The sequence below is a fragment of the Parasteatoda tepidariorum genome, chromosome 11 (genome assembly GCF_982258835.1).
Source record: "Parasteatoda tepidariorum strain Cologne lab strain chromosome 11, Ptep-v5.0, whole genome shotgun sequence".
Taxonomy (NCBI): domain Eukaryota; kingdom Metazoa; phylum Arthropoda; class Arachnida; order Araneae; family Theridiidae; genus Parasteatoda; species Parasteatoda tepidariorum.
Window position 1 is genome coordinate 27,271,241 of NC_141765.1, and position 25,906 is coordinate 27,297,146.

A 25,906-nucleotide genomic window follows, 5' to 3' on the forward strand; every position below is an offset into this window, starting at 1 on the left:
CGTTAGTTTTTGAAAATGAAATTGAAAATGAAAGAAAAAAATTAGCCAAAAATTACACTATAAAAATATTACGAAAGCAAATTGCAATTTCAAATCGATGATTTTAAATTTTCATATAAAAAAAACGCATGCTCTTATACGTGTTGTGTTTATATTTCATAATCAATGTTGAACAGCAGTCCTATATTTGGGTTTATAACTACCTATGTTTAACTCCATATCCTTATAATTTTAAAACCAACCGAGAATGCAACGGAACACCTGGATCAAGCATTTATACAAACTAGGATTTTTCGGTGGAACTAATTCGCATGTGGAAGATGGAGAGGAAAACCACGCAAACCTCCAACGGTTAGCTTAACAGCAGGGAAATTCTAATCAATGATTCGTTTCCCTCTGAAGATATTGTACGTCAAAATTGCGGTTGTTGCGAGTTGGGAGCAGAATTCGTATCATCCAGAATTTGCTGTAATTCGAGCCTGGTTCATCTTATGGAAAAGCAAGCACTCTGTTCCTTGATTCTCTACGACTCCCTTATACATGCTATAAGGAACTTAGATAGCAACATACGTTTTAAAAAATTTTAATATGTATTAAATTATATGAATTTTTTTTTTACTTCCAGATGTGTAGCACACGAAAAATTAATTGAGCCTTTCAAAGGTGTTACGAATGCTGCAAATCAAGTTACATTGTATGCTCTTCTAAAAACCTTTAGATTTACTGGCAGTAGAGCATTATATTTAGAATGCGATGTGCATATGTGTCATGGAGCCTGTCCTGTAAGTACTGAGATTTTATTTTTAAAGACATTTTTATATTCTTAATTTTTTTCGCGAGCAAAATTACATTAGTTATATTACCGATAATTTAGGCAGACATCGAACATATGATTTTAGTATGCCCTTAAATCCGCAATTGTTTTAATCCCCAAAACAATCATCTGGTTTTAAACTTTATTGAAAAAAACTGTGATTCATTTTATAAATAATAAAGTTTTAATTACTAATTCTTATGCTAGAAATGGTTTTCTGAAACTTCTTTACGTTCTCAACTATATACTTAACACGAGATTTTTCAACAGTTTCGAAGTTGTATAAAAATTGATTAGGGAATTATGTTAGAATGTAGAAGGTGCTAACAGTAATGAAAGTTTCGGTCAGCTCTGTTTTTTTTTTAATAAATATTTTTATGGACGAAGAGTTTTGATTACCGGCTACGCATTTTATTAAGTCCACACGTCTATCTAACTTCCCTGCCATACAAATCACCTTATAATAAAAAGTTACGTTAGTAATTATATTTCTTAACTGTATGAATATGAGAGAGCAAAAAAAAATTCAAAAAAAATAAATAAATAAATAAAAAAATAAAAAATAAATGAAAAATAAAATAAATTTATTAATTAAATAAATAAATAAATGATAAAAATTTTTTTTTTGTTTCTTTAATGAATTTTTCCGTAAATCCCTAACTTTCGCAAACTTTAAATTTAATTAATTTATTAATTTTATAATTATAAATAAATTAAAGACATTACTTAAACCATAAAATATAAATATAACTTGAACAATATGCTATTTATAATAATTTGATAATCTTTATTTAGTTATAAGTTTTATCTAAAATTACGAAATAAATTTTTTATATAATTGAATTTTAAAGATCAATATTTTTCTGCCTAATCTATTTTTTAAAAAAATACTTTTATGGACAGCTAGTTTCGATTCCCAACTTTTCATTTAATAAAGTTTGGGCACGTAAAGCAAACTTCCGTAGGTACAAATTACTATAAAATCACTATAATTACTGTGAATGTATTTCTAGGAAATACATAACTGTGTATTTCCTATACTAACTGTGCGACTGTGATCGCGAGAGAGATATTTTAATAAACTCTACAGCAATTATTTCCGCACATTTGACTAATTTAAACACAATTCATTTTATAATTTTAAATAAATGATAAATTAATAAAAACATACATAATTATAATACAAAATTAAAACGTGAAAATAGAATAACTTATTCAAATTTGTTTATGTAAACATTATACTTGAGAAAATTTAGTTAAATTTGAATTTTATGTAAATCCATATTAAGTTTCTACAATTGCTTCAAGCAAAAAACTTTAAAATGCCGAAAAAAATGTGAACAATATAAAATTAGGAAAGTAATCTATCTGAAAGCTTGGCTTTTAATTCATATCAGCAAATATGAAATAATAGAGAGCTTGAATAATTTTAATGAACAGTGAATTTAAATAAAATATTATAGTGTTAAATATATTACAAAAATGTATTGTATATATTTTAATTTCTGTTAAAATATTAAGTTAATACTAAATATCAATGACTGATTGAGTGAAATAATATATATATATATATATATATATACTATATATATACAATCGAGCTCGGATTTAACTAGAACTCGGATTTACCGAGGGAAATGAGAATTTTTGGTTGGATCAATGTTAAGTCTATGGAACAGAAGTCGCTTTTAACGAGCAAGACCCGGTTTTAGCGAGCAATATTTTTCTGTCTTGCAATCTTCTTTCTCATCTTTCTGTCTTATCTTTTTTTCAAAATGATAAAGAAATGCGAGGGAAGGGGGTTAGTTGTCATTAAATTAAGAAAAGTATTTAATTAAATTAATTAATGTAATTAAAGTAAGTAAGTATTAATTAAATTTTAAGTAAACTCAATCATTTGACCTCCCAAGCCCCCCCCCTCTTCTGGTTGCACGCCGTTTATTACGAGCACTCGGATTTATATATATCAAACTGTATATATATATATATATATATATATATATATATATAGAGAGAGAGAGAGAGAGAGAGAGAGAGAGAGAGAGAGAGAGAAAGAGAGAGAGAGAGAGAGAGATAGATATAGATATATTGTTTGATTCTTTAACAATTTCTAAAATATATATCATACTAAAGCAATTGGAAATTTTAAGTAAGATTTTATATTTTTATCACGTGTCTTTCTTAATTAGCAGAAAAAACAAAAAAAAAATGCAACATTCTGTTATTTTCCTTGGTAAAGGAATTCAAAATATTTTATTTATTTCTTAAAAGTTTGATATTTCAAAGTCAAGTTTATAACTGCTGTTAATAATGCTTAAATTATTATTTCTTGGAAATTTTTTCTGAAAATGTTGATCTTCAAAAAAGAATACCATGCTCTTTTTGGAAGGGTCGCTAGTATATCATACTGATTAAAGATTATAGGCGTTATCAAAAAACGGCTCAATGTACCGTGATAAAACGGAAAACCCCACTAATAATTAAACAAACCACTGAATAAAGGAGCAGTAATTTTTAAAATCAAACTATAAATATTAATTAAAATGGATACTCGCTCTAAAAAAGTAAACAACCTTGATAGTGGACAGCACCGTTGTAGTAAATTAAAAAAAAAAGCGAACCTAACAACCAATTAAAAAAAAATTGACCAAACCAATATTAGCCAATTTTTTTCAAGGACAGACAATATTAATATGAAAAATGTGTTTTTTTGGTCACAATATTTGGTGGAGCGTAGAAAACAATTTAAGTAGAAAAATGCTAAGTACTTCATTTAATGTCTCCCGCAAACTTGTTTTTTGCGGCAAAGCAAAAAGAGGGGTAATTATTTGCGTTCGTTTCCCCTAACAAAAATCCACTTTAATGGCCTTTTCTTAATGATAACTACAGGGGAGACTGAATTTGAGTGCTCATGTAGCGACAAGATTTTTTTTACATTTTTGATGCAGCACAACGACATCACGAATCATTCTCTCTAATTAGCAGATACAGGAATTCAAATTACTAATATCTTTATAAAGGGGAGAAAAAAGCAACAGTTATAATTACAATTCTTCAGTTCAATATACTTTTTCTACAGCAGGTCTATCTTTTGCTTTAACTTTTGTTTGCATGTACCCTTTTGCAGTTTAAATGATAATTATACATTTTCCAGGTTCGATTGTTGCAAAGTATATATTTCTTCACTTACATATATACAAAACTCTTTTTTTATTTTCGAAAACAAAATGCTGTCTTTTTACCGCCCAAGTAGGGCACTAGTTAGTATCTTGACTGTTAAGCAATTATGCAGTTATTTAAATTGAGTCTTTCTTAATAACCCAATTTTAGTTTTTCCCAGTTCAAGTTCCATGAAAAATATTTGCATAAACAATGCTCTTAGATTGTTATTTCAAAAATTTTATGGGGAAAAAAATAGAACAAAATTTCTTGAATATCAGCCTAAGCGATACAGTTTTTTTTTATTATACATTACATTATAATTGATTTAAACTTTATGGCGTAATTATAAAAGTAAATAAGTATATCATTTTTAATGAAATTTATTTTGTTTTTTAAATTCAAATTTTATTCATGAAAAATTAAAATTATATATATATATATATATATATATATATTATATATATATATATATATATATATATATATATATATATATATATATATATATATATATATATATATATATATATATATATATATATATATATATATATATATATATATATATATATATATATATATATATATATATATATTTATTTATATATATTTAATTTTAATTATTCATGAATTTAATTTGAATTTGAATTTAAAAAACAAAATAAATTTCATTAAAAAATGATTAACTAAAGAATTCGTCTGATGAGAAAAAATTCAAATATTTTATGCATCCAAAAAAAAAAAAAGAATTAAAACACGGGAGAAAAATGCTATACATAATTAAAGTCGATACTGATTAAACTATTTTTTATTAATGGGGTATACAATTTTCTCTGCCTAATGCTAAAACAAAAAGTTTGACATAAATTACTCGTTTAGTTTTTGAGAATCACACTTTAGAAAAGCTTATATCTAGAAAAGCTTATACTTTAGAAAAGCCAGCCACAACTGGGATTCGAACTTAGCTCACCTCTTTAGGAGGCAAAGGCTCCATCCCCTGAGCCACCATGCCTCATGCAATAGTATATTACAGTACAATTGAAGAAACTGACCGTTTAACTCAAGCAAAGAATCGGATTTACGCAATGCTTATAGGGTTCCCACAGCAAAAAGTTTATGAAACCCTGCTCTAAACAAATCTTTTCTTTAAAAAAAAAATAATAATAAAAATTTTTTTTTTATTATTTCAAGTTCTACAAGGAAGTGAAGATTTCTTTTTGATTTTTATCCATACTTTTAGATAAATAGAGGAAAATAATAAAAAAATATACTTTGAAGCATCACTTATCTTACAGCCGATTATTTGTTATATCTTTTATTTTTGTTGAATATAACAGGTATATGTATCTATATATATATATGTATAAAGATGCGATGGTTTAAATCTACCGACTCTATAGTTATCTCATTATCGAGACGATCAACATACGTTGAGGCATCCAATCAGAAAAAGTAGCCATAACGCTGAGTTATACACACCCAGTGGTTAAACTAAAGATAAAAACGAAAAGGGAACAAAAACAACTCATTTAAAATCACGTTCTCGTGGTTGATGTTTCAATGTCTTCAACTACGATACGATACCACCCACGATTCCGAAAATTATTCTGCTCAATCAAATGTAACATCGTAAAAATAAGTAGAGAATAAAAAAGCAAAATTCCATCCCCCCTCTTTGCTCAACGCAATAAATAAACGTTACTAATATTTTGAGTAAACGAATATTTCGAGTAACGGGTGGAAAGAAAATTTATCAAAGAAAATGTAATACATTAGATTACAAATCCACTCTATAGACGAAGAAAAATATTATGCTACTAGTGAACTGTAAAAATTTGTTTTTTCAAAACTCTATAAAACATGATGAACAGCTTTGTTTTTTGATGAACAGCTCCTTGAATGGTGTAGGGCAGAATCAGTTAATACTGGAATTTTTAAATTTTAATAATTCTTTTTAAAAATTATTTATGCGAAGGATTTTTAGGATATACCAGTTTTCGCAGATAGTCGTTTTGTTTTTAATAAATTCAAAGTCTTTTACAAAATCACCAGAAAATTGTTAATAACAAAACTATTCAATAAAATAAAAAATTTAAAATATATATATATATATATATATATATATATATATATATATATATATATATATATATATATATATATATATATATATATATATATATATATACATATATATATATATATATATATATATATATATATGTATGTATATATATATATGTATATATATATATATGTATATATATGTATATATATGTATATATATAAGTTTAAAAAAATGAAGAAATATGGAAAATAATAAAGAATAATGACAAGAGAAGAGAAATTATTAAAATTATTTTTTATTATTTATTATTCTAAACAATATATATATATTAAAAATCCGAAAAACATAACAAAGAAAAGATATAATCTCCTCATCAGCTCACACGATTATATCCGCAAAAAGGAGTGCTTTCTAATATTGTATCAATATAGCCAAAGCAAAGTATATCAATACAATAGTGTGAGGAGCATTAAATTATATATATATATATATATATATATATATATATATATATATATATATATATATATATATATATATATATATATATATATATATATATATATATATGTATATATATAATATGCAATGGCTTGTGTGGATTCCATGATATTCTGAGTCATGGATCCAATTTTCCCATAATTTAAGTAATGAGTTTATTTTCAATTTTAAGCCATCAAAATTTCATTGAAATCAATTATAATTCTCTCTCTGTAGAATGAAAATTCCATATCTTATTAGTGAAAGTTTAATACGAAAAAGACTAGAGAGATTTAGCTATTTACAAAATATTTAGGGAGCTCCTTCAAATCTCTTTATATCTTCGTTTTCAAAAGACGAGTGCGCACTTATTTCACATTCAATATATGGTTCTTATCTTTATCAAGTCATGTGATCCATAATATTCAGACTTCTTTGTTAGGATTGACACAGTATGAAGTAATCGTAATAAAATATTATTAAAATCTCAAAATATTTATTAAAATACATGATATTTCGGCTTCAAAAAGACATTTTACTGCGCAGCACAAGAATTTATCTTACTATTGGTCGAAAATTTTTAGATAGCGGCTATTCGGAACTTTTGTGAGTCAAGTATCCAAATGTGTAATTTATTCACGGAAAATACGTTTTTGTGTTACTCTTAGTACATGAAAATCCAACAGTTCGAATGCAAATGTTCCACTTTTCTTTTTCTTTTCGTGCGACATATAATGTAGAAATATGCAAAAATAATAATAATTAAATTTTTTAGAAAACTTTGCAAATGAGAAGTATTAAACCACCATTCCTCTCTAGTATTTTTTCTTCACTTCCTTATGACATGTCATTTCGAAAATGAATTTTGAAATTTTCCAATGGTTCTACTAATGAGACACTCATCGCTGCTAAACTTATTAGCACGATGCAAGTGTAGGGGAGAGTGGGGTCAATTGTAACAGGGTACGATTGTAACAGAGCAAAAATTTCGAGTGTCGGGTTCTAGATTTGGTTCCTAGGTGGCGAACAAGGTGCATTTAACAAATCTACATGTACACCCCTGATGGCAACCATTTTTATGTACTTTTGAAGGAGTTACATCGCAAAAGATATTTTCACGCCACGCAAGTACTTTTTTTGGTATTAGAATACTATATTATAACAAAGTAATTTTGTTTAAACAAATAAAAATTAGTAACCGAATATGTAAGTGGACACCTTAATTAACATTTCAATAAAAAAAAAGATTAGTTTTGCTAATTAATTAGCATTGTTTTTAACAAATGAAGCTGAAATAGCGTCTTGGGGACAATTGTAACAATAAGTAAAGGGACGATTGTAACAGTTGAAAATAAATAATCTTATGTTTACAAACCATTACTTAACTCTTTAAGAACCACCAATAGTTTCCTATAGCATTTATATTATGTTGCATGTGCATTATTTTATTTGTCACCTTTCACAGCATAAATTAAAATTTTTAACCCCTTAAAGTTAACAGTTTAACCCTTTAGGTCTCTGTTCATTATTATTTTTACTCCTAAAATATCACTACTATTTTGATCAATAAAAAAATATATCACAACTATGATAATATGTATAATTAACTATGTTTTAGTTGAATTTATGAACTGTTACAATTGACCCCGTAAGTGGGGACAATTGTAACAAGTGCACGACTGTCAAAAATTGTTAATAACTAATATAATAATATTTAAAATCAGGTATTTATTTTTCTTCTAGTGGAGGATAGTCTACTTTACACGTCTGTCAATAAATACTAATAATATATTGGATTTTTTGTTAGTTAAAAATAGTTAAGTAAAAAATGTTACAATTGACCCCACTCTCCCCTACTCTTCACGACTGACTGTATACAACAATATTTATACTTTTTCAATTACCTACAATGTTTATATTTTTTATTATTCTTTTTGGTTTTATTCCACACTTATTAATCTATATATTATCAAATTTAGCCTCAAAAATGTTATTGGAAACGTAATCTAGTTAAAAGATCTGCTGAAGATACATCTGATAAGAATGGAATAATTTCTGAAAGTATCAGTCTTTTCCAAGCATTAGAAGTGCAGCAGCAAGACGTCAACTCACCTTTTCTTCTTCAATCCAAAAGTAAGTGTCTTAACTTAATTTTTCTTCTTTTCTACTCGTCAAATTGTGAAGATTTTAAGGTGTTTTTCTACACAAACAAAAGGGCACTTTAGGAAAGCAGAGAAGTTAATGACCCATTAACTCGTAAAATACTTCTTCAGTAACACGAATATCAATGTTATTGAATAAAAGAAAATAAATAGCAATACATGCCTTTTAATTTTCTAGTAATAAAACACGAAATCCAAAAGAGCTTGGCTAATATATTTTTTTCGGGTTACTTTTATTAATCACGTCTGGTAATTGGATGGTAGATTAAGTAGCAACCTGTTAAAGTATCAAGATTTATATTCTAATAAAAAAAGGGTTCCATTATTTTTTTTCCCGTTTTTTTTCTTCTAGAAAACATAGAAACTAAGAAAATCTATATTTATTAGAGCTAAGTTGGAGTTATAGTAGGTATCGTATGTAAGTGATGTCGGCACCCGTACATTGCAACACTAGAAGCCCTATAGGAGTTTTATGACCTAATTATATCAAAATCATAAAGATCTAAATCATAAACATGTCGATCATAAAAATATATCTCCTAATCGTTGACGAGAAAGATAACCTTTATTGCATTATTTTATTACTAAAAGTACTATTAATCATAAGTAAAATGTGATTTATTAAAAAAAAATTTCTTCTTAAAAAAGCTAATATGATAATTTTGAAATACTGTTACGATAACGAATTTTTTTTAAAAAAATTAAGGGATATTAGAGTTTAATACAAGTTGTTCTTTGTTAGAAAATTTGAGAAGCAAAACCTCTTTTATAATGTTTTGAACCCCCTTCGTAACTCAAGCAAGAGTGGGTGAGTTTCCGCTTTTGGAGTTCGCTCTTAATTTCTCGAATATAAAGTAAACAATCGTTTGACAGTCGTCTTTTCAAGCGATCCAGCTCATAGTTTTCAAGTGACGTCATTTCGTTACTTAATAATAACTCTTTTATCAATATTTTAAATAATTCTATCAGTAAAACAAACTACAATAAAATAAGTTAAAGTCTTAAAGAATAATTAAATATAATTTGCGACTTTTTAGAAACTTATGGAACAGTACTAACTGATTCTGGTTTGATCATTATGTTTAAAAGGCATTTATCAAATTCTCAATATTAAAATATGTATATCACATGAAATTGATATATTTTGATGAAAAAGTATACACTAAAAAATACAGTCGTTGCAGTGTTGGAAAATATCTTGTATTAAAATGAAAAATTTATTTTCAAAATATTTTAATTCAACATAAAACCGTTTGTTTATAATAAAAAGAGAATGATGGAATATCTCTACTCTTCTCTTAAAGTTAAAACCAAATAAACTTTTTTGTTTGTTTTCGAACGGCAATATCAGATAGTCTTGGGACGAGCTCCAAATATTCAAAACCAGGAAAAGTTTTTTTATTTTTAATAATACTTTCATAGTTATAAGGCTAGAAAAAAAGGCGTCCTTGGCGGGACGGGAGGCGGTGGGTCATGACACCCTTAATAATTAGAATTCTCAAAAAGTTTCCCGCAATATTTCAGACAAACAAAGAAAATTTTCAAGAATCATTGTCTATTTAAATTCGTCTAAGTATTAAAAACATGAAAGAGATAAATATAATTAATCTTTCCACACATACTCAGCAGATTTAAGAATTTTTTTTCTGTTGTGCGAAACTTAGAGAACTATTGAGAATGTGTACTTTAATTTCTTTCCCCCTCAAAAACGAGGTACCTGCGATGCCTATGGTTGGAAACTAGTGTTTGTATAAACGAGTTAGTTTTGCAGTAAAAAAAAGCATGAAGAAATATTATTTTTAATAAGAATATAAGAGTTAGATAAAACAAAATTAACTTGAGTCAACATTTATATTTTCATTTACAGATATTTTTATATTTATTCTTGATAATAAGAAAAATATTTTGAAAATGTTAGAAATAAGGTTTACGTCTAATTTAAACTATCAGATTAATCGTACCATATTGCATTAATCAACTATGTGTTTATATATAAAATATTATTTTTAATACACTTTTTTAATACACTTTTTTCAATACATTTTGGCATTTAAAATAACTGTTGTACTTATCTTATTTCAAAGAAATTCGAAAAATAAGTATTCAATTGTTGTTAACGGTATCACCCAGAGAGCATCGTTACTGGATTTGCAACAAAAATGCGACAGTCACTGAGACTCATTTGGGAAGTCACATGTGACCTCTGCGACATGTGGGTCTTTGAAATGAACTAAAAAAAGGTAACTATGTGTTTGCCTTTGGGAACGTCGCATTTTAACGTCACGCAGACGTCAATACGAGACCACAATGAGACATATAGTTGTCGCAGTGACCTTACCGTGCGACTAAGATGTGACATATTCATGTTGCAACTTAGTCACACGGAAACCCTACTGAGACGTAAATGTCACAATTTTGTCACGCTGTGACTCTATTGAGACGTGAATATGTCATATCTTCGTCACACAGTGACCTAGTTGAGACGTGAATAAGCTACAGTTTTGCCCCACCGTGACCCTATAGAATTGAGAATTCATCACGTCACACGATAATGAATGTAACAATTAAATGACCCCCCCCCCCATTATGGTCTCATGTTGACGTCGGAGGGACATCGAAATGTGAGATGTCACCAAAGGCGGACATAGTAACCTTTTTAGACACATGCATCGACGTCATCGAAGTCACATGTGACTTTACAATCGAGTTCTCGTAACTGTCACATTTTTGTTGCAATCTACGGTGTTACCGGGGCGGATACTGAATAATAATTGCATAACTAATTTTAAATTTTTATTTTTAAAGCATTTTGCGCATTTATTTTATTTTTAAAGCATTCCAATTTGAACTCATTTTAAGAATTTTTAAATTGAGTTTAAACTCTAGAATTTCGTTTTTTTCAATTTTTTTTTATTTTCAATTATTTTAATTGTTGCTACACATATTTATTTCTAAAATATACTACGTAGCTTACGAAAGCATCACTAAACACATTATGATTCTGAATAGAAATAAAAAATGAAAAAATATTAATTAATTTTAACAAGAAATTAGCATTAATAAAGCGAGCGCTACCATATTTTACTTTCTAAACACCGCTTTTAAAAATATGTAAATTTCAAACAGTTATTTGGGTTTATAGGGCTTACAATACACAATAAAATAGACTTACAATATTTTAAAATTGTGACTATACGATATAGATTTCAATAACTAGTTAGCGTAGTTCATTTTGAAAAATCAGTAACGATGATGCTAAACATTTATTTATTTATAATAACATTAAATAAATAATTGTGTTTTGTGAGAATTGTAAACTGAACCATAAAATAATTTTGGAATGACCCAGTATACATTTGCTTTTAAAAAAACAAGATTTTGAATGAAAACGAAACATTTTAGTTTTAAACGAAGTATTTTAGTTTTTTAACTTTTCAAAAATGTTTGTATTCAGTGAAAAAAAGATTAAATATTAAAAAAAAAATTTGGACAAAAATTATTTACTTCACAAAATTAATCAATCTAAATTAGAAAATAAAAACCATTACAAAATATTGTCGATTAGGGTGCATTATATTAAAAAAAGAAAAAACAAAAAAAGCGATCAAAATGAAATAACATTGACTTAGCAAATCGAAAACAAACGCCTAAAAATATTAGAAAACAAAAGAACCTTTAAAGATAGAAATTAAATAGATTTAAATCTATAAAATCTTTCGATTAAATCTATAATAATAGATTTAATCGAAAGTGAATTCAAAATGTATCAATTTTCCTTAATCATCAATCTTAAGACACTAACTTATTCTAATTAACATTAAATCACAAATTTTTAATGTATTCTCTAATATAAGAGCTAATACGCAAAGACATCAAAAATAAGTAGAGCTTACCTCTTTTTTATGACTTTCCCTTTTTGTTGCGTGATCGAACAAAATGGAACTTGCGAAGTTGAGAAATCACTTTTTGTTTTTAAAATAACCATCACGAAAGTTCAAAATTTCTTCAAATCGCAGGCTTTGAATATATTGACTATTAACCAAACCATAAAAGGATCAAAACTTCACCGAGTTTAAATACATTTTCCACAAAAGAGATCACATTTTCGAAATATTCAATTTTTGGTGACATCATCGTTGCTAAAATTATCATATTAATTCTTCGTTTATATATTTAAACGAATAATGTTAAAAGAGACTACGACTTTTTAAAGATCTGGCATAGAATATCCAATTGTCCGTCTTTCTTCACCAAATAATACGTTAAAACTAAGAAACTTAACATCAAAAATCAACAGCATAGCTTGCAAATAACATTTAATGTAAGTAATAAAAGCTTTTATAAAGTTGAAGTAAATCGTTTTCAACGAATTAAACAAAAATCAACAAATTTTAATTTCGTAACATATATATTTTACTGACGAATATACGTTAAATTTTAAATTATAGCATCATAGCACTGGTCAATATAGCTTCCTTAAATTGAGCCACTCATTGAAAGAAAAAAAAAAAAACATGCTGACGATTAAAAAATGACGGCAGCTGTAGTTCACGCTTGATTTAAAATCGTTTGCTTTTTTCGAACAAATATCAATCAGATCTTAATTCTTTTGAATGATTTTCACCAATTGACAATCTCTCCATTTACATTTTTATAAGTTGTAAAATTAAATTTAAGATTTTACACTAATTATTATTTGTATTTTTAAATTATCGAATATTTAAGAAACCTAAAAGTGTCTGAGCACAAGATATACTTCAATGCAAAGCGCTACATATTCCATTGAATTTTTGTCTTCATTTTTTCCTGAAAATAAATCTTTGAGTGCAAATAATATCAATATTAATCCAAATCTACGCAAAATAGAATAAAGCATTTTATTCAAAATTAAAAGATTACAAAAATGCTTAGTTTATGTTTTTCTTTGCTCACAAACTTTTTCTACCTCTGCAATAATATTTTTTAATAAAATAAATCTTATCAACGTTTGTGGCCATAACAGTTGTACAGATTTTGAAATTTTTAATATGAATATTAAAGAAAATGTAAGTATATTCATCTATTTTAAAAACAAAATGAAAATGAAATATTAAAATAGATTTAGTTAAATATTGTTCGGTAATTTAGGCAAAGAGTACAATAACATTAAAAAAAAAAATTCTGGCACTGTTTTTTTTTTCTTTCTTTCTTTTTTTTTTTTTTAACAAACACGCTTACGGAATTTTTTTTTTCTTCATAATCATATTGAGAGGCTTTTGGAGCCATTTAAAAAAGATCACATGCGAATGTAATTGTTGTGACTATTCATGACTATTGTCAGTCACATATTTAATTTTAAGAGATTGCATAAAACTGCTTACAAGACTTTCAAGTAACTGGCCTAACTTTAGTGAAACAGATCTTAAGAAATACCCTAACTTTAGAAAGACAAGTCGTGAAATGGTTCTCATGTGACTTTCAGGGGATCAAAGTTGCAAAAAAGTTTTTTGGAGACTTTAGTACCAGTAAAGTATATTTGTGACTACTAAGTGACATAAGTCACAATAAATAGTCATGGTGACTTTCATGAGATATCACAAAACATAATTACATTAAAGTCACATTATGATCTCCGTGGGACAATTATAACAATTCACCTGCGACTGTGACCATTTATGGCTTTTTTATGACGTCGTTGCGACAATCTGTGCAGTTGTAGCATTAAAAACCAACCCAGGAAAAAATTCAGCACATCACGAAAATATCTTGCAAAAAATGGTAAGGGACGGTTTATCTTTGCAACAATTTAAAATTCACCTATCTAAAATAAAATGACCGACTTTAATGCTTGATTTCAAATTTCAACAGGAAAAAAAATATCCAGCATAACTAAAAACTTTTCTATTGCAAAACACTAAAAGAATAATTAAAACGTGATATCTATTATAATAATTTTTAAAATAATATAATGAGCATCCTGTGGGCTTCTGATATTAATAATTAATAAAATATTGTCTGATAATAATAAAAAAAGTTCTGCCCTTATTAATTAGCATATTTGAGGGCACCCCCTCGAGCTATTAAGATTAACTATAGAACGTGCAAATTCGGTCATTAAATCAAAAGTTATTAAGAGTGGTCCGTTTTTTTTTCTTTTTTGCGCACTGTACACTTAAAGCTGAAACATTTTATTCTTTTTAATATAACTTGAAGTTTAAAAATTCAGAAAAAATCGTTTGATTTCAATATATGAAGATAAATGGGGGTTTTAATATATTACGGACGCCCGGTGGCTGAGCGGTAGCGCTTCGCGCTGTCGTGCCACAGGTCCTTGGTTCGATCCTTGGGCCGGGCAAGGCCGACTCAGCCTTTCATCCCTTCAGTGGGTCGATAAAATGAGTACCAAGCATGCTTGGGAACTAACACTGGGGGTTCCGTGTTCGGCTGACCACCTGACCGGAACATATGCTCCCGCACCCCAGAGCCCAAGGTCAAGAAAACTGAGATGGGCACAGTCGGCCTTGGCCCTCTTAATGGGCTGTCGCGCCACTGAGTTAGTTAGTTAGTTAATATATTACGAGAAAACCGATTTTCCTGATTCAGCCTATCAGTATTTTTTTACACTGTTACAGATGATATTTTGATTAATAATTTTACTGTCGACGTTTCTAAAAGTACGCACTTTTTTCGTCATGATTTCCTCGGAAAAATTTAGGAAATTCTAGACATGTTAGAAAAGTTAAATAAATTGTTTAACAAAAACATTAATTAATTTAAAAAAAAACATAACTGTAGATAATTTAATATCTTGTAAAAAAAAAAGGTTTTACGCATATTAAGTTATTCTTTTTCAACTAGAGTAGGATTTTGTTAATAATTAAATATTTCTATAAAACTTTTCAACGAAAAATAACATCAATAGTTAGCTACGCCCGATACTATTTATTGATTTAAGGTAAACAATTAAATAGCTTATTAGTATTGAAATGGTGCATTTTAATTTCTAAAATATTCGTATTTAAATTACAAAAAATATAAAGTTAGCTCAGTGAAGTAATCAAAATATAGTTCAAGTTTAATTCCAGAGCTTTTAAGAAAACTTTTATGACGTTTCTTAGAAAATTTAAATTTATGCTCAATGACATGGTTTCATTATTATTCACAATAATATTAATTGAAATGTTTAAATTGTATTAAATATATGATTGATCAAATCTGTAATATCAATTTAATAAAACGTGTTTTTATTTTTTCTCAATTTAGATGGAACTGGGAATGAAGATAAGTTGTGTTTTCGAACAGATGGCTTTGCAGCTGCAACCTTTGGAATAGTGTTATTGTTGCTAATTTCCATTCTTGTGGGCAGTTGCTTTTATTGCCGAATGAATCGACTGAAAGTCATCATTAATAAAGGCACTTTTTCCAGTGACAATCACTATCCTTTATAAAAATAGTGACCGATTTCATTAATCGATTCACGTAATTAGTACATCACGTGAAACACTATTTTGTTCCTATTTGTTGCCATGGACAATGGGAAACATACATTATTCCATATATTGCTGGTCTTTATATGAGACATTGTTAATAAGCTTTTTTTTTAAAAAAACAATTGTTATTTTCCCTCAGTTCTGGCCTAACATTTTTTACTCAAAGGCTTAAGAGTGGTTTTCCAGCTAGGCTTATCTCTGCATATTTCTTGAGATTATTTTGTATATATATATTTCTTCTTCGTACTACGTAAACTTGTATATTAAATAACTTTTGTCGATAATCAGAGCCATATTTTACCATTTCCTGAAAGAAAAATGTTTTTAAACAAATAACGACTAGGCGAAGAGAAAGTTTTTCCGCAATCGTTACACTTTATAAATAAATTTAGAATCTTTGCAGAAAATGAAGAAAGAACAGCATAAAAAATAATATTTAAACAATGGAAAAAAACTCTTTGCAGAAAATGAAGAAAGAACAGTATAAAAAATAATATATAAACAATGGGAAAAAAATACACTTACGAAATTTGACGATTCACTCGTAAAGTAAACGAGATTAAAATTATGAAAATCAGTTTGAAGAAACAAAGAAACTCAGAAGAAACAAAGGAGTTTAAAGAAGATCGTTTAAAACACCTTCAAGTTTCCACCGGTAATCAGACAGATTTTAATCCCGCTTTCCTCGCTTGTGATTCAATAGCATTTTCTATTTATTTTTGTCTTATGAATTTGCTACTCCCAACGTGTATATTTTAACTTACTTATTGATAAGGTTTTGAAAAGATATATATCAAGACTGGTGATTAAGGGACACAGAAAAAAACTGATAAACGAGGTAAAAATAATGATAAACGTTGTGTATTGATTTATTGTCATTTGAGTAAAATATTTAATAAGCTACTAACAAATATGCCAATTCAATTAAAATAATTAATTTGTGATTTTTAATGGTGCCAAAAGTTACAGAACTTTTCATTGTTTTAGAATTTATGTTTCCTTATAAATAAGGCAAAAAAAAAACCTCCAGATCTCTGAAATGCTCAATGATATTTCCTGGCGAAAAAAAAAAATTTTTTTTTTCCAGCAAGGCTATACCAACTCCATATATTTATTAATTTAATTTATTCATTGTGCACAGGTGTACAAAAAATAAATAAACGAACAACCCATAATAACTCTTGATCTAACGATCGCATCTTCACGTTCTAGGAATCAATCTTAATGGTTCGAGGGAATGACCACAATTATGCTAATTAATTAGTGTAGACGATATTTTAAGTTAAGAAATCAGACACAAATTTTTTTTTCTCTGAATAAACATACTTTTTTTCCCCGAAGAATTCAGATTTCTGACTCTCAAAATATAGGGGGTAGACACAATCTGGGAAATATGGTTCCAATACTTTGGTCAGCAGAGCTGTCTAGAGTTTAGACTCTTAAATGTTAATTTTACTTTTAGCGTATTTCGCCAAATCTCGAGAACTTTTTTAACCTAATTAAAAAACTTCTGCAAACAATTATAAAATTCGTTTTTCCAGAGATAATTCCATGCAATAAATAGCTTTCAGTAAACTTTTATTAATTTAATTAACAATATTCGGAAAAATTTTAAACTAAATGATATACAATTTTTGACAACATTTTAAACAATGTAATTTTACATGGTAAAATACAGAATGTGAGCGAAATCAGTCTAATAGTTCTTCAGAAATCGAATTTTAAAAATAAAACTTTTTAATCATTCGATTTCTCAGGAACTATTCGTCTGATTTCGCTCACATTCTGTATTTTGCTATTTAAAATTGCATTCTTTGAAACGTTGTAAATGTTGTATATCATATAATTCAAAATGTTTCCACTAATATTTAATAAAATAATAAATATTTACTAAAGGTTATAATTTGTATAAGCGAATTTTATAATTGTGTGCAAAATTTTTTCAATTCACTTTAAGAAGTTCGAGATATGCTGAAAAACGCAAAAAGTAAAATTAACATTAAGGGATTTTAACATTGGACAACTCTGCTGACCAACTATTGGGACCATATTTCTCAGATTGCGGCTACCCCTTATATTTTGGGGCTCAGAAATTCGAATTCGTCGAAATAAAGGCGTATTCATTCAGTGAAGGCACACTTTTGTGTCTGATTTCTAACTCAAAATATTGACAGCACAAATTAACATATTTGAGAATCTTTAAGATTGAGTCCTAGAACGAGAAGATCCAATCATTGGATCAAGAGTTATTCAGGATGCTTCGTTTGTTGTTGTGCGCACTGTACAGAGTGGCATTTCCCAAATTGAAACATTTAGAGGTTAGAGGTCGAACTTCAATGAATCTATAAAGGAGACAATTTCCTTAGAATAAGTAAAGAATTATTTCATGTATTCTAAATTTAGCTATTGCTTTTTTAATCTTTTTTTAACTTCAAGCTCAATGGTTAACATCATTTACATTTAATCACTTCAATTTTAAAGAAAATTCCATTTCATTTTTTTTCTAGTCTGAAGATCGTAATTCATTCTGTTTGGAAAACTTTTTCATTTATCATCCAAACAGATGGCAGCTATCATTTTTTCCCCCAGAAAAATCGTAACATTCTCTTGTGCATTTTAGTGGCTAAATAATATCAATCAAATTATTATTTTCTTCTATATTTGTAAAATTAAAATTTCTTAAGTAAACTACTTGAAAGCTGATATTAATTTCAGTGTTCGATAATAAGATAAATAAAAACCGAGATTCTTAATCATCAAAATTTTCTATGGGAGAGTCAAGTGATTTCATTTCACAAAAAAAAAAAAACAGCTTCAAATATGATTATTTTAGATAGTAGAGCATCATGACCAAAATTTTTCATTTTTTATGCCATTTTGTTTTTTTACTAAAAATAAGAAAAAAAAGCTTCAAATATGATTATTTTAGATAGTAGAGCATCATGAATAAACTCTCATTTTTTTTGCCTTTTTATTTTTTCACTAAAAAAAGGGAGGAAAAAAAAAGCTTCAAATATGATCATCTTAGATAGTAGAGCATCATGAATAATCTTTTTCATTTTTTACTCTGCTTTTTCACAAAAAAAAAGAAGCTTCAATATGATTATTTTAGATAGTAGAGCATCATGACCACACCTTTTTTTTTTTTTTTTTAATATTTTTTACTCTATTTCGTTTCTGTGTACTGGTGATTTTCATGTCATCAACTGTGATTTTTGTATACCTTTGTATTTCTTTTGATAAATAAAAAGGGTATGCTAGAAGAATTGTTTCTGTTTTCTTTCTTTCTTTTCTTTTTAACTATTTTAGACATATAAATAAGACAAAATATTTTAATTCCTTAATACTGATTAATTTTGTTTTTCGGAAAAAATGCTGTTAAATGCATCGGTATATTTCGAAAACATTTATATGCGATAATATTATATTGATAATATGCATGATAAATTATATTAGAAAATATCAAATTTCATCAAATATAGTGTTTCATCTTCTATAGTGTACCATGTATCAGATATGATAGTCATAATACAGGAAAAACACGCTTTTCAGAATTAATCTAATTTATTTATACTGTTTTGTTTGTTCTAGGCAACACAAAAAAATCAAACTTCTTAATAATAAAAAAAAACCTCGACGGACATAATAAAAGTTTAAACAATGCTGAGAAAAATAAAAAAAACGAACATCTAAAGTACTATTTTTACAAATGAATAAAAAGTTTTTCCAGAAAATAAAATTTTATTAAAAGATCCTTACGTTACACAATTCCATTGTTCAACAGTATTACAAATTTTCAACGTTTTTCTAGGCATATCTCTTACAAAAATAATGCTATTGAAAAATGCACAAATCTTAATATTTTTTTATCTTTTTGATCATAAAAGTTAGTTTAAAAGTTTGAAAACAATTTATATTGCCATGCCAATGTTAAAAAGGTAACATACCTAAATAACAATAAAAGTATAAAGAATAATTTATGAACTGTTTATAAAAAAATACCAGCTCTAAATTGGTTAACTCTTGAAGTCAAAATCGAATATTTTTAAATTCTTAAAAATAATTGTAATCTAAAACGAACAAATTTTCAAAAGATTTTAATTTAAAAAAAAAAAATTATATGGATGTTCTGATTAACTTATTTCAATAAAATATACCTAAAGAATTTTTGGATATTTCATAGAGTCAAGTTTTATAGTAGTTATATATTTACAACATTTCTCTTTAATTAATTATTATTATTAGAGCCAAAGTATTATTTTATTTTCCCCAGTTTCTAAGAGAGGAAACGAAAAACTCGAAAACTGTGAAATTGAAAGAAGTTAAAAGGTAAACGAATTAAAAAAATAAAATTCTGAAAAAAAAAGATGATTTGGTGTTATTTTTTTTATTGTATTGCACATAAATTTATTAATACTTTGGTGTGTTGAAAATAGGCAGAATAATAAGAATATTTCTTCTTTACAAAACATATTGCAATGAAATATAATAAAATCTGGTTCGGTGGAGCAGGAAATCATAGATATCAAATTTAAGTCTTTTATACGCTCAAATTATCAGTGAAAACTCAGCTTCAGTAAACACTGAATTATTGAAAAAATATCGAAAAATTAAAGCTTAATAATATAGAATACTACATATAAAAACACAAATAATGTAGTTAATACAGACAAACAATTGTTTTGGCACTATAAAATTAGTGCTGAGATATAGCTGAGTTTACTAAAGCCGAGATTATACTGCACTAAACTTATATAATATGTGATCAAAGAAAGCTGATCAAGAGGTCCATTCTTATTCTAATCAGTTTAAACTTCGTTTCTTAAAAAACGTTAATCAATTAAAATTAAGTCACTTTTCTAGTATCCCTTATTTCCCATTTATTTGAAAATTACATCCTGTCTGCAGTATCCCAGTTTCCGTTACAAACTCCCCTAAACTCCAATTTAGTAGTAACAACTACTTGTTAACTATTCCCCCTCATTTCTTTGGTCTTAAATTCTTGTAGTAACAGAACTATTTTGTGCCCCAGTATTAATAATGGTACTTGTAATATTACCAAAATGATACCCCATCTCCTAACTACAATATCTGTATGTTTCGTCATATTACATAGCAGTGTAGCCCAAAATACTTCCTCTCCTTTTTTTAATAAGTCTTTGACTGAAATTATTTTACCATCTGCAATGCAAGGTCACGAAAGTTTAATAAAATAAGAATAAGGTGAGCATGAGGAGATTTAAAAGAAAGTATTTTTACTTATCTGAATAAAAACAATAAATATTCTTAAGATTCATTAATGTTTAAAAATGTTTCTTGTTAAACAGATTTACCTATTTAAATCAAAACTATGCAAAATTTGATTTTTGATCATTTATTATAATTTATAAAATTTTTAATATTTCTTTAATTACACAAGTTTGCAACAAAAAAAACATTCAGAAACCATTAGCTGATTCAAACAGTTTTTAATTTTTGATGTTTTAGGAAAAAAATTAAGCAAATTCTTTCATTAATAATTAAGAAAGTCAGAAACACAATTCTAGCAGAAAACGAAGAATATTTTAAGATGTGTGTGTTAGCAAAACAGCACTTCATCAGGCGACACACTGCCTGCCAACACACAGGAGCTTTTCCGTCATCAGTGGTAATACCAAAAACTGACTGTGCCCTGAGGCCCAAAATGGATAAATAAATAAGAAAAAGCAATTAAAAAATTGAAATTTAAACACAACATACTAACAGATTTTTTAGTAACTATTACTGCATCTCATAGTTTAAAAGAACCAAAATATATTTTTGCTTGTATAAAAGGGACACCAGTGTCACATCTGAGTCAAGAGCATAATAATAGATGTTTCATAGAATACTGTACATATAATTATACAATACGTGTTTCTGGTTTGGAATATCACAACTTTTAACTATTGGTTCAATCGACTTTGTTTTTGTCGCATTCGGTTCAGTGTAAAACAATTACTCTACTTACTTAGATGGCAAATAGATATAAATACAAAATAGTACTTTTTATACACGAAACCTCAATAACTTCTTACCTACTACTTCTATGAACTTGATCATGATCTCATTCAATTCAGTATAAAAATATGGATCAGAAACAATACCTAACTTGTCTATTTAGCAATTGTTTGAGTTCTGCCCCACCTCCGTATGTGTGCAATAGGCATTTCTTTTCATTTTGTAAAAAATCCTTATGTGACAGAAAAAAATAGATTTCTCATCATCTAACCAAATGTCAAAAGCTGCCATTATATTTCAAATAATATTTCCTTACTTAAATTTCACAGGCCTATTTTATTTTTAATATATAACCCTTTGTTTAAAGTTTCCTTAAAATTTGCTGCTAGTATTCATCCACAGGTTTTATGATAATTCCAAGCACACACAGCAAGAGAAAAAAATTTGCTACTTAAACTTCTCACCGATTTTCAAATTGCCTTTTAGCTTTGGTAATAAGTTGTTATTGGTAAAGATAAAAGAATATAAAGGATAAAACTGCTGTCAAGAGTAACCAAGATAATTGATAACTGTTTTTATGAACAATTTCATAAACTATCTTTAACTTTTATATACATTTAAATACATTTAAAAAAGTTAAATTTTTTTTACATTTCCTTAAACATAAAAAATTCATTTATAATAAAATATTAACAATTTATGTTTAAAAACAAATAAACTGAATAACTCCATAATCTGCTTAAAAATACAATTGCATAGAATTCAAAATAGAGAAAATAGACTTCTAGAAATATTTCTAAATTAACCCTTTCTGGCAAGACACAGGGGGAAGTGGCATTTCAAGCTTTATTCTGTTTCCTACACCAAACCTAGTTCTTGCATGTAATAAAATAGGAAAAAAGAAAAACATTAATAGAAAAAAAATAGAAAATGGAAGAAACATTTTCCAAATTACTCATTTGTGTGACTGCCAGAAGGTTAAATAATACAATTTTAGCAAAATTATATAAGTCAAATATATGAAAGAAGGGCCAAATAACGATTCTGAAATAATAACAATTTTAAGCCTAGTGTATACAACATATATAATTCACTAAACATATTAATTGAAATATATGTGCCATTTACATCACTAATATATATTTTTTTTAAAAAAAAGAGAAAGAGACTTATGGCGTAATTTTTAATACTTAATCACTTTAGAATGATTTCAGCTGTTTTCCAACTTTTCGTCGTCAAGATTTTATGTCTCATAATAGCTACCAATTTAAAGACTGTGAAAAAAACGGGTGTTAGAAGAAAGTTAAATTAAATAATTGTGTAATAATTAGAAAATTCGTAAGAATTCTAGTATAACTTGTTTCATTACTTGTCCCTCTCTATTCATTGTTTAATATTCAAATACTTGTACGTTTTTATTTAGTAAATTTTTCTTTTTTTCTTTCTATACAGTACGCAAACTATTAAATTATTCCTCTAACCACCTTCTACACATAAATCCTTCTTCCAACGTATTAGTTTCTCCCCTGTTATTAAAATGAGGTATAGGAAGAAAAATTTCAACAAATTCATCTTTTTGCAAATGCATTAGAGAGCTAGAACCATTTAACTTACTCAATATCACAATATTTGTCTCAAAGAAAATCCATAAGTGACAAATTATTGGAAAAAATGCATATGACAGTTTTAAAATCATTAAGTGAAATATAGACCTTACAAATAACCTTCTTATAAATTATAATAATAGAGAAAAACTTACAATTATGCTCAATATAAACATTAACTTTAAATACTGAATAATTGTTTGTCAAAACTATTCACACAAAGAAAGCTAAACCAGTATAGAAAGTAAATTTATTTAATAATATTTAGTCAGTTTAGTATAAATATCTTCCTTATAAATTTGAAAAAAGAATGTATGTATATATGAAAAATGTAATTAAGAAATGAGTAAAAGCACTCAGACTTTACAAATATACATTATTTTGTTGAATCTATATAAACATATGTATATATATAAAAGTTCCTTAGTAAATATTTTCTCAGAAGAATTATTAAGACAATAAACTGAACTCTTAAATATATATTATATCAAATATATGAAACTACCCATGCAGCATGAAAGAGAAAATAAACATATAAAATATGTAAATTCATTATTAAAATTTGCCTTCATGTTTTCGCACTTTTTTAACATTATTGTAATAACGTTACAAACAATAATGTTTTGATTTCTTTTTAATATTATTTTGTTAAACGCGCTTGCAATGGTAATGATGTTTCCTCTTGAAAATTATTTATCAGATAATATTCTGAAGCACTGTTTTTAACGAAACAAAAAATATTTTCAGAAAGGTAAAAGATCTTTGAAACATAAAAGGTACATAAAATTCAACTGAAAGGTGCTGAAAATTACAGGATTAGCATGAAATATAGACTTTTAACATTATCTAGAAAAATAATTTATTTAAGCAAAATTTCAAAGCCACTTTTATGCAAAGGCTTCTATCTCAATATCATATGTCAAATCAGAAATGTAAAAAGCTGTTAAATATTTTTTTTAATGCATCTATTTTTCGAATAAGAACAAAAAAACTTTGTTTATTAAAAAAATAAAATAAAAATTATACTCTCTACATTGCATACCACAGCAAAGGCTACATCTGTTCTCTGTTTGAAATCATTGGCAATCATATCCTCTCTATTATTCTTATTTTATTAAAGAAGCTATTATGCTGAGCACATCTGCAATTTTTAAAGCTTTCAGTTACAAGTAAAGGTGAATTTTAATTTTATTTCTCATACATACATATTAATAAGTACCTTAGTACTCTTATAAAATACTTAATTTCCTTCACTTAACGAACATAAATCAGAATAACATGAATCAGCTGGATGAAATTGTTGTTTTAATTACATTTTGTTACATTTAAGTAGTTTCTAGGATCCCAGGTAAATGCAAACTAGAATAATGTATCAACAATCACGAACATTAATTTAAAAAAATAAAAATCTCTTTAATCTTAACATGCAGCTTTTTAATTGCAATTTTTAATGAAAAAATATTAAGAAATATTATTAGTGGTAAGAAAATACTTTAAAATAAGTCTTAAGAACTTAGAAAAGGATTGTAATAATTTTTACCTACAGTAAAAAAAAAAATTATTCTTGAAATCAAAATATTAATACTTAAACATCTGTTTAGCATGTTTGAGATGACCACTTCAAATCAAAATAAAATATTAGATATAATAAAAAGCTAAAACACTTGAGGCATTTTAATAATTTCACATGCATTACTCAACTTTTATCAGCTGCATGGGAAGTATATACAAAATAAAAATAAAAAAATTCATATCAGCAAACCAAAAAATTTAACATCAAAGGGTCCTTAGTATTGCTATTATTATTATTTTTTTACTTTCTTATAAAAATCGTATCTAAATTTTGTTAAAAAGACATCACATTGTTTAAAAGATTTCATGATACAAATTGTTTTTGCAACATTTTTATAATAAGTTATTTAGCATTAATATATGGCAGAATTAAACAGCTACATTTTTGAGGATATGTATTTGACTTTCAAAACTATTTTTAAAGAAGAAAATCAATAAAAGTAATACTTTTTATAAATTTTACCAAAAAAAGAACTACTAGTAAAAAGTTTAAATATAAAATTTAAACTCTAACATATATTTCAGCTATTATGAAAAATCACCGATGCATAATTGTTTTAATAAATGTTTCTAAAAAGAAAAATTGAATATATATA

The 25,906-nt window shown here is 26.8% G+C and overlaps 1 protein-coding gene across 1 annotated transcript in view; it reads left to right on the forward strand.

The window, feature by feature from the left end:
- Positions 1-17,178, forward strand: part of LOC107442360 (uncharacterized) — a 70,096-nt gene extending 52,918 nt beyond the window's left edge. The window contains exons 8-10 of the mRNA XM_016055910.4: positions 626-782; positions 8,504-8,657; positions 15,929-17,178. Coding sequence (XP_015911396.2) covers positions 626-782; positions 8,504-8,657; positions 15,929-16,113 — 496 coding nt within the window. The 3' untranslated portion in view covers positions 16,114-17,178. The remainder of the gene's footprint in view (positions 1-625; positions 783-8,503; positions 8,658-15,928) is intronic.
- Positions 17,179-25,906: the final 8,728 nt, after the last annotated feature.